The sequence below is a fragment of the Syngnathus scovelli genome, chromosome 7 (assembly GCF_024217435.2).
Source record: "Syngnathus scovelli strain Florida chromosome 7, RoL_Ssco_1.2, whole genome shotgun sequence".
NCBI lineage: Eukaryota > Metazoa > Chordata > Actinopteri > Syngnathiformes > Syngnathidae > Syngnathus > Syngnathus scovelli.
This window is the reverse complement of record NC_090853.1, coordinates 276,427-286,621: the sequence shown is the minus strand read 5'-3', so window position 1 is coordinate 286,621 and position 10,195 is coordinate 276,427. Positions and strand designations below refer to the sequence as shown.

Below are 10,195 nucleotides of genomic sequence, written 5' to 3'. Positions count from 1 at the left end.
TTGTGTCCACATGGCTTCATTTAGGCAAGGAAAAGGAAAGAGCAACCAAACAGAAGAGCGAGCGCAGAGACGGCAGGTGGCTGGCCGGCTGGCTGGTCGGGGGGAAAAAAAAGGCCAGAAAGAAAAAAAGCAAAGTTTGAAGGGCTCAGCTCCACACTGGGCTGGGTTCAGATTTTCTGATGCATGGACAATTTGTTTTGTTTGAAGGAATGTTTGCTCAGCGGGTTGTGCCCGCCCGCCTGCCTTTTAGTGACAGACACGTCAGTCGCAGGGCCGCGACGGGCGCCGCCGGTCGATGGGCAGCAAGTAGAAGGTCCCCTGGGCCGGGCAGGGGTGACCTTGAGAGATGGGGGTCACGTCTGCGGCGGCAGCGGCGTGCTCGCAGCCGACGGTCAGGTTGCGAGACAGGCGGATCTTAACCTGGAACCAAACCTCGCGCCCCTGAAAGATAAGGCCAAGTGGTGAGAGCAGATGGCAAACAAACAAACAAACAAACCAAATGTGTGAGGAGAGGAGAGGAGAGGAGAGGAGAGGAGAGGAGAGGAGAGCGAGCCACCTTGTCGTCTTGGACGCACTCAATCTCACACGCGTGGCCGAGCAGAGGAGCCAGCACGTCCTGCACCTCAGACAGCTGCACGCAAGTGAACATACTTCATTTGTGGCTTGAGCTGCTCTTTTGCCGGGACATGCTTTTGCACTTAACGTGTTGACGTATCACGTCGAGCGGGTCGCCTGCTACCTTGTAAGGTCGATCGCAGGATGGCTTGATCCCGGCGTCCTCCAGGGCTCTGTGACACACACGTATGGTCAAAGCTGTTGTCAGGGTAACGCAGGATATGTCAGCGTTACGCGTGTGCTCACTTGCGGAGGTCGAAGCGGCCTCGGAGCTTCAGACACGTCTGGAAGTATCTGAGCGGAGAGTTGAGGCCTTCCACGCACGCTGCGCACGTGCCGTGTTTCTCCCACTCGTCCCTCCTGAAAGCCAATTTTGCCCAGCCACATCATCCTCTCTCTCTCTCTCTCTCTCTCTCTCTCTCTCTCTCTCTCTCTCTCTCTCTCTCTCTCTCTCTCTCTCTCTCTCTCTCTCTCTCTCTCTCTCTCCCCCTCCAGTGGCTACTTTTCATCCACTCTGATTGGATCAAGAACGCTCAAGCGTTTTCAATGTCTTTTTTTTTTTTTTTTTTCAATTTGAATGATTGCCGGTGTTTGCCATTTCCGCCGCGTGTGAGGCAGGCGAGCGAGTGAGTTTGCGTGCAACTTTGCGCTCGCTCGCTCGCTCGCTCGCTTCACGGCCCAATCTGCTGGGCGCCGCCGACCGAAACGCCGCACGTTCTCTCACCAGAAATTGAAGCTGGATCGACTTTTCAACAAGGACGGCCACCACTCTTGCAGCGCGTCGTGCAGCTCCTGAGGGAAGCGCCGGTCATGGCCAAGCTTGCACTCAAACATTGAAACCAATGGCCTTACCTGCACGTCGGAGAAGAACATGGGCCAACACCTGCAGCATTGTTGCACCTTCATGGGCCTGAGAAGACAAGGCACAATGCAAGTTGAGCGCGTAGCTGAGGTGGCTTTGGAAGGCGCGCCTCGCGTCGGGATGATCCAAACGGCCGGCGCTCTCGCCGTGATCGCTCGAGACATGCCATCGATGGATGGATCGTCCATTTGAGTTGGAGTCACCCAATGGGATGCTGTGAGAGTTTAGCGCTTTACCACAAGCCGTGGATGGTCCAGGTGTCGACGTGCTCGGGAATGGTGCAGAGAGAAGCGTTGTCCAACGACTGAGCCCACACCGCAAGGCAAAAACAAACACGCAAGGTCACGGGCCAAGCAAGTCTTTCCACATTGCTTCTCTGTCATTGGTTCACGTTATGACTGTTGTTCTTTCTTTCTTGCTTTCTTTTTCTTTCTTTCTTTCTTTCTTGCTTTCTTGCTTTCTTTTTCCTTCCTTTCTTTCTTTCTTTCTTGCTTTCTTGCTTTCTTTTTCCTTCCTTCCTTTCTTTTTCCTTCCTTCCTTCCTTCCTTCCTTCCTTCCTTCCTTGTTTGTCTCCCACCTCAAAGGTTGCGGCTTCCATCCTCACCCCTAGGAGTTGTTGTATAGCATTTGTACAATGACACTAAAGGCATTCTTTTCCTTGCTTCCTTCCCTCCTTGCTCTCCTATCGTGCCATCTCAAACGACGCGGTACGTGTCTCGACGATGGCCGCGTCGAAGGTCACCTGGCAGAAGGCCGCCGGCCACTGCAGCGTGAAGACCACGCACGTCCACTTGCAAGACATCTCATTGCCAGCCGCTCCATGGTATGGGTCGCCATCGTAGGCGGTCCCCTCATCTTGCGGCAGCGCTGCTATCCTCACGCAGGCCAGCAGGGGCAGCAGCCAGCGCAACATCTTCAACCTCCTTAGCGTGCGTGGGTCACTCGAATGTGGGGGAGGAGGGGGCAGAGTCCGGGGCACCCAGCTCCCTCAGACCAATCTCAAACAGATGAAAGAGCACGTTGACGTATGGCACGCTTCCTGCAAAAGATGGGACCCGAGTTGGCCGCCCTTGCCTGCAAAAGCCGGACGGACAGATGGACACAAGTCATTTTGCTGTTGCACTTACCGGAAAGGTGCGACTGCTCACTCACGTTGGCGCCCAAAAAAGAGAAGTCAAGTCAAGTGAAAACAAAACCTTTGACGGCTTGGCTTGTTCCTTGTTCTAAACTTGCATGCGAAAAGCCTGCCCCTGACACCTGCCACTCGTCGTGAGTTCGGAGAAAAAGAAGAAGTAACACCAAACCGTTGCGAACGTTGGCGGATGGGTCGCCCGCCCGCCCGCCCGCCTGCCCGAAGGCAAAACACTTTCAGAACACAAAAGATCATCCTTTCTATGGTTTTCATTGAAAAAAAAAAAAGTCACAACCTTCTCGCAATACCATATCCAGGTTAGAAAAAATCATTTGTCATTTTTGCATCCATGTTGTGCATCGCACGTGCCCGCAAAATGGGAGGAATCAGGTCAAAGGTCGCAAAGGAAGTCAAACATTTGTCACCTTAATGTCCACCCACCGAGAGTACATGATTGTACTTCCTGTCGCATGACAACATCAGAATTTGGAGTAGCAGGAAACAGGAAGCAGCCGGCCAAGCACGCAGCACCGCTTGTACAAAAGAGACAAACGCACAGTACACAATCACACAGATACATACGTCAACACACACTAGACCAGTGTTTCCCAACCTTTTTTCATTCACCTTTTTTCAGTGTTACACCAGCTTCTATTTTAAAATCAGTTATATTACAACAAAAGACGTAAAGTTCTATTCCTATATATGTATGGAGAGTCGAATAATTGAATAAAAATAAATACTAAATATTCTTTAAATTGTATTATTTAAAGTGACCGTTTTTGAAAAAAGGTTTTGGACCGTGTAAAGAACAAACTATTGAAAGTGATTGTGATCAAAATCCAAAAGAATCACTCTGGCTTTGTTGACTGTTTTAGACTAGCTCTATCTAGCTCTAATATTGCGACATTAAGAACAAAGTCACTTTTAAAGACGCAGCGGCTGAGTCTCGACTTGACTGGCTGGGTATTTTACGTTGGTGAAAAATCAACAATCCAGGTCCTCCCGTTGAACAACATGCTCAGATTTGCATCGGAACCAAAACGCACCACAGCCGTCATCGTGTCACTCTTAGTAAAAGCACACAGCAACTCGTGATGTTAGGGTTAGTCGTTCTTTTTCAGTTCATATGACTACAACCGGTAGGTGTCGGTAATGCGCATTAAAGCTGGTGCCACCACGCCGTAAATCAAAACGAAGAAGAAAATGACGTCACTTCCCGTTCACCAACGAGTCGTGAATTGCAGTTCCCGTTCACCAACGAACGGAGCTGTGAGTGAGTGAGTGATTTGCATTTCCAGTTCATCGCGAGAGCGGATCGGTGAGGGAACCAATCGTGACTTTCCCGTTCGCGAACGAGTCAATGGGTCGACTGCTTTCCTTCCTTCCTTCCTTCCTTCCCGTGCATCAACGGATCAGTCAGTGAAGGTGTTGCGTCTCCCTCCTGGCGTCAACTACGGAAGCCAGAATGTCGATTGACCATTTGCCAAGGAAAGAAAGAGCCACCACTTCTTTTATGCGCCTTTTCTCCAAGCTAACGACTAACTTTATTGCATGAAGGGATGCGCCGTGATGCAACAACGTGGAGATGATGCTTCTCTTTGGGTCATCTCGATTTTAGAACACATGTAGTAGTTTTTAAATAACGTATGTGCATATATACGCCTAAATATTGTTATCCAATACATCTACTGCAACTTCACATTAGATTGATGGTTTGACATTTACTTTTAATATTATTTTTAAATAAACGTTTATGTTAAAACATGTCTGGTGTTTTATTCCTTGTTTTTATTTTTTGGGGCATGAAAACAAAAATCTGACATTTGGCTAACTGCTTTATATGACAATATGTGTAGGTACACTTCATGGACACTTCAACAGGTACACTACGCGAGGTTAAAAAAAGAAAGAGTAAATAAAGGGTTAATTGCACAATTAAAGGAGTAAATTCTCACACCTGTGATCGAACCGAGTTCTTACCGGGCAAAAACACAAGTTACGCACCAGTCAGCTATTCTGACCTGGCAACAATGATTTGTAAGCACTGCTTTATACTAGTGATGTGCATTCCAGTTGTGAACTGAATCTTTAGAATCGGTTCACTCACCCTAACCTCCTGATTGGCTGGCTGAGCTGTGACGTCACTTGGACACTCCATTAGGTACACCACCATTTTTAAGTGTACCTAATAACAGGCCACTTTATTAGGGAAATATCATGGTCAAGGATCACCGGTGTCAAGCTCTAGTCCTTGGGGCCGCATTCCAACATATTTAACAAGATAATAAAGTGGCCACTTTATTAGGGAAATATGGTCAAAGGTCACAGGTGTCAAGCTCTAGTCCTCGGGGCCGCGTTCCAACATGTTTTCCACGTGACCCTCGTTAAGCGCACCTGCGTGAAAACTTTTAGCCACTTTCACGTTCAAAAGGAGCTAAAACTTTTCACGCACCTGCACTTAACGAGGGAACCACACGGACACTCCATTAGGTACACCGCCATTTTCAAGTGTACCTAATAACAGGCCACTTTATTAGGGAAATATTATGGGCAAGGATCACCGGTGTCAAGCTCTAGTCCTTGGGGCCGCATTCCAACATATTTTACAAGATAATAAAGTGGCCACTTTATTAGGGAAATATGGTCAAAGGTCACAGGTGTCAAGCTCTAGTCCTCGGGGCCGCGTTCCAACATGTTTTCCAAGTGACCCTCGTTAAGCGCAGGTGCGTGAAAACTTTTAGCTTCTTTCACGTTCAAAAGGAGCTAAAACTTTTCACGCACCTGCACTTAACGAGGGAACCACACGGACACTCCATTAGGTACACCGCCATTTTCAAGTGTACCTAATAACAGGCCACTTTATTAGGGAAATATTATGGTCAAGGATCACCGGTGTCAAGCTCTAGTCCTTGGGGCCGCATTCAACCATATTTTACAAGATAATAAAGTGGCCACTTTATTAGGGAAATATGGTCAAAGGTCACAGGTGTCAAGCTCTAGTCCTCGGGGCCGCGTTCCAACATATTTTACAAGATAATAAAGTGGCCACTTTATTAGGGAAATATGGTCAAAGGTCACAGGTGTCAAGCTCTAGTCCTCGGGGCCGCGTTCCAACATGTTTTCCAAGTGACCCTCGTTAAGCGCAGGTGCGTGAAAACTTTTAGCTTCTTTCACGTTCAAAAGGAGCTAAAACTTTTCACGCACCTGCACTTAACGAGGGAACCACACGGACACTCCATTAGGTACACCGCCATTTTCAAGTGTACCTAATAACAGGCCACTTTATTAGGGAAATATTATGGTCAAGGATCACCGGTGTCAAGCTCTAGTCCTTGGGGCCGCATTCCAACATATTTTACAAGATAATAAAGTGGCCACTTTATTAGGGAAATATGGTCAAAGGTCACAGGTGTCAAGCTCTAGTCCTCGGGGCCGCGTTCCAACATGTTTTCCAAGTGACCCTCGTTAAGTGCAGCTGCGTGAAAACTTTTAGCCACTTTCACGTTCAAAAGGAGCTAAAAGTTTTCACGCACCTGCACTTAACGAGGGTATCACACGGACACTCCATTAGGTACACCGCCATTTTCAAGTGTACCTAATAACAGGCCGCTTTATTAGGGAAATATCATGGTCAAAGGTCACCGGTGTCAAGCTCTAGTCCTTGGGGCCGCATTCCAACATATTTTACAAGATAATAAAGTGGCCACTTTATTAGGGAAATATGGTCAAAGGTCACAGGTGTCAAGCTCTAGTCCTCGGGGCCGCGTTCCAACATGTTTTCCAAGTGACCCTCGTTAAGTGCAGCTGCGTGAAAACTTTTAGCCACTTTCACGTTCAAAAGGAGCTAAAAGTTTTCACGCACCTGCACTTAACGAGGGAACCACACGGACACTCCATTAGGTACACCGCCATTTTCAAGTGTACCTAATAACAGGCCACTTTATTAGGGAAATATCATGGTCAAAGGTCACAAGTGTCAAGCTCTAGTCCTCAGGGCCGCGTTCCAACATGTTTTCCAAGTGAGCCTCGTTAAGCGCACCTGCGTGAAAACTTTTAGCCTCTTTCACGTTCAAAAGGAGCTAAAACTTTTCACGCACCTGCACTTAACGAAGGAACCACACGGACACTCCATTAGGTACACCGCCATTTTCAAGTGTACCTAATAACAGGCCACTTTATTAGGGAAATATCATGGTCAAAGGTCACCGGTGTCAAGCTCTAGTCCTTGGGGCCGCATTCCAACATATTTTACAAGATAATAAAGTGGCCACTTTATTAGGGAAATATGGTCAAAGGTCACAGGTGTCAAGCTCTAGTCCTCGGGGCCGCGTTCCAACATGTTTTCCAAGTGACCCTCGTTAAGTGCAGCTGCGTGAAAACTTTTAGCCACTTTTACGTTCAAAAGGAGCTAAAAGTTTTCACGCACCTGCACTTAACGAGGGTATCCCACGGACACTCCATTAGGTACACCGCCATTTTCAAGTGTACCTAATAACAGGCCGCTTTATTAGGGAAATATCATGGTCAAAGGTAACAGGTGTCAAGGTCTAGTCCTTGGGGCCGCATTCCAACATGTTTTACAAGATAATAAAGTGGCCTGTTATTAGGTACACTTGAAAATGGCGGTGTACCTAATGGAGTGTCCAAGTGACGTCACAAACAGCCAATCAGGAGTTTAGGGCGAGTGAACCGATTCTAAAAATTCAGTTCGCTTGAGAACTGGAATGCACATCACTAGTACAAAACAATGATGACAATGCTTTGTTGTCAGGTGGAAATAGCTGACTGGTACGTGACTTAGGTTTTCGCCCGGTAAGAACTTGGTTCGATCCCAGGTGTGAGAATATACCCAAGCATACTTTTATTGTGCAATTAACCCTTTATATATTTCTTCTTTTTTTTTTAACCTATTGAAGTGTCCATGAGGTGTACCTACACATATTGTCATATAAAGCAGTTAACAAAATGTCCGATTTTTATGTTTTAATTGGCGAATAAAAAAAAACAAGGAATAAAACACCAGACAAGTTTTAACATAAATGTTTATTTGAAAATAATAATAATAATAATAAAAGTAAATTTCAAACCAGCAATCCAATGTGAAATTGCAGTAGATAGATTGGAAACAATATTTAGGCGTATATATGCATGTACGTTATTTAAAAACTACTATAAGTGCTCTAAAATCGAGATGACCCAAAGAGAAGCATCATCCCCACGTTGTTGCATCACGGCGCATCCCTTCATGCAATAAAGTTAGCCGTTAGCTTGGAGAAAACGCGCGTAAAAGAATTGGTGGCTCTTTCTTTCCTTGACAAATCGTCAATCGACATTCTGGCTTTCGTAGTTGACGCCAGGAGGGAAACGCAACACCTTCACTGACTGATCCGTTGATGCACAATGGGAAGGAACGAAGGCAGTTGACCCATGAAGTCGCTCGCGAACGGGAAAGTCACGATTCGTTCCCTCACTGATCCTTTCACGCGATGAACTGGAAATGCACTCACAGCTCCGTTCAGTAGGTGAACGTGAAATGCAATTTACGACTCGTTGGTGAACAGGAAGCGACGTCATTTTCTTCTTCGTTTTGATTTACGGCGTGGTGGCACCAGCTTCAATGCGCATTACCGACACCTACTGGTTGAAGTCATATGAACTGAAAAAAGAACGACTAACCCTAACATCACGAGTTGCTGTGTGCTTTTACTAAGAGTGACACTATGACGGCTGTGGTGCGTTTTGGGTCCGATGGAAATCTGAGCATGTGGTTCAACGGGAGGACCTGGATTGTTGATTTTTCACCAACGTGACGTCATTTTCTTCTTCGTTTTGATTTACGGCGAGGTGGCACCAGCTTCAATGCGCAATACCGGCATCTACTGGTTGAAGTCATATGAACGAATCACTTTAGGAAGTGATTCACTTCGGACGGCTGAATTTAAACACGAGCAAACATGCACATGCTGCCTTCCATGCACAAGTGACTCTTCCATAAGTGCCTTTCAAACTAGGCTTAGGCTTTCAAAGTAGGCTTTGAAGCTAGGGTTAGGGGGGTTTAAAGCTAGGCTTAAGCTTTCAAACTAGGGTTTGGAACTAGGGTTAGGGTTTCAAACTAACCCTTGCTGGGGAATTTTTGACCCACTTATGCATCTAAGGGAAGTTATGGCTTTGCTTAGCTTTTTTTTCTGAGAGTGCATTAAGAAAAAAAAAAGGATTCATTTCAAGATATGTTAGTGTGTGTGTGTGTGTGTGCGTGGACAGGTGTCTTCTGTTATTGTCATCACGGCGTCTGCAACAGCGCTTTGCCCTCGTGACCGTCACGCCAACTCTCGGATTGCGCACCGTTCCCACCGAGCCTGAGGTCAAAGGTCAGCAGAAGGCGGATGCAAAGAGGAAGCCGGCAGGAGGAAAGGCAAGAAAGAAAAAACATAATGAGGATGAGGTGAAGATGAGCCCAAGCAAAGTCAAGAGCGCTGCTGGGCTCCAAGCCCCACGCTTGCTTTGTGTTTGACGACGACAGGCACATTTCTCCGTTCTGAAAATATAAAGAATGTGCGCCAGCTTGGTTGCGAGTGGCCCAACGGAAAGCGGTAGCAAGCGCAGCGACTGGCTTGAAATGCTAAGGAGGTGCCAAGAGTAGCTAGCCAGCTGTGCTAACGGTCATCGCAGGGCTTGCCAAATCCTAACGGTCGGCACGCTAACGTGACGCAAGCGAGAGAGCCTCGCAAAGACGTACACGTAGGAAGCTTTCGGAGGTGACAGACATTTTTAGGCCAGCCAGGGCACAAACTCTGTTAAGAGAAGCACACTAATGGAACTGTCACGCACACAAAGGTAAGCCGCAAAAATGTTTGCAGGAAAAAACGCAACGTAAGCACACATACGCACGCGGTTGGCAAGCTGGGAAAAGGTTTGGGGCTGGGTTAAAGGTTGCAGAGGGTGACCAAGTGATGACAGGTGCTCGACTGTGTATTTTATGAGTGTGTGTGTGTGTGTGTGTGTGTGTGTGTGTGTGTGTGTGTGTGTGTGTGTGTGTGCGTGTGCGTGTGTGCGCGTCTGTGTGCGTGTGTTCTGCTTTCATGTGCACTTCCTCCTTCTCAGGTGTGACATATCCATCACCACTTCATTCTCAAGCACAACATTCCCACGCTCACACACAAGAAGAAAAGAAAGTTCAAGCCACAACAAGAGTCACGGCGGGAAAGCTGGGGCCTACACACACACACGCACACATGCACATTAAGGTACAAACACAGACGTACATGTACAGTACCAGGCTGAGGCAACAATACACAAATTGTTATTAAAATGGAATCAACGTGTCCTACAAAAACACCCACACATTTTCACTATGCTCAAAATGGTCATATGACCTGGAAGCTGCAGGAATAACAACCGCCCGCCCGCCCGCCCGCCCGCCCACACGCTAAGTATTCTGAAGAATTGCAGTTTGACGGCCAAGAGATAGTGGCCACACACAAATTCCAAAGTTGACCTCTTACATGTTTACAAACTTTTAAACAGGAAGTCAAATGACAGACTGGCACGCACACGCACACACACACACTCACACACGCACACAC

The 10,195-nt window shown here is 47.1% G+C and overlaps 1 protein-coding gene across 3 annotated transcripts; it reads right to left on the bottom strand.

Moving 5' to 3' along the window:
• rnaset2l (ribonuclease T2, like) lies at nt 1–4,036 on the bottom strand. Of its 3 annotated transcripts, XM_049726041.2 has the most exons (9): nt 2,605–4,036; nt 2,220–2,516; nt 1,714–1,781; nt 1,468–1,525; nt 1,340–1,407; nt 862–975; nt 740–788; nt 557–631; nt 1–441 (listed from the first exon to the last, which is right to left on the bottom strand). In XM_049726041.2, exons 2-9 carry the CDS (start codon nt 2,388–2,390, stop codon nt 262–264), a joined length of 783 nt encoding a protein of 260 aa, XP_049581998.1. In that variant the 5' UTR covers nt 2,391–2,516; nt 2,605–4,036; the 3' UTR covers nt 1–261. The 3 variants fall into 3 exon arrangements, with proteins under 3 accessions (XP_049581998.1, XP_049581995.1, XP_049581996.1); XM_049726038.2 differs by having other exon boundaries at nt 1,340–1,525; XM_049726039.2 differs by having other exon boundaries at nt 1,340–1,525; nt 2,220–2,551; nt 2,630–4,036.
• Nucleotides 4,037–10,195: the final 6,159 nt, after the last annotated feature.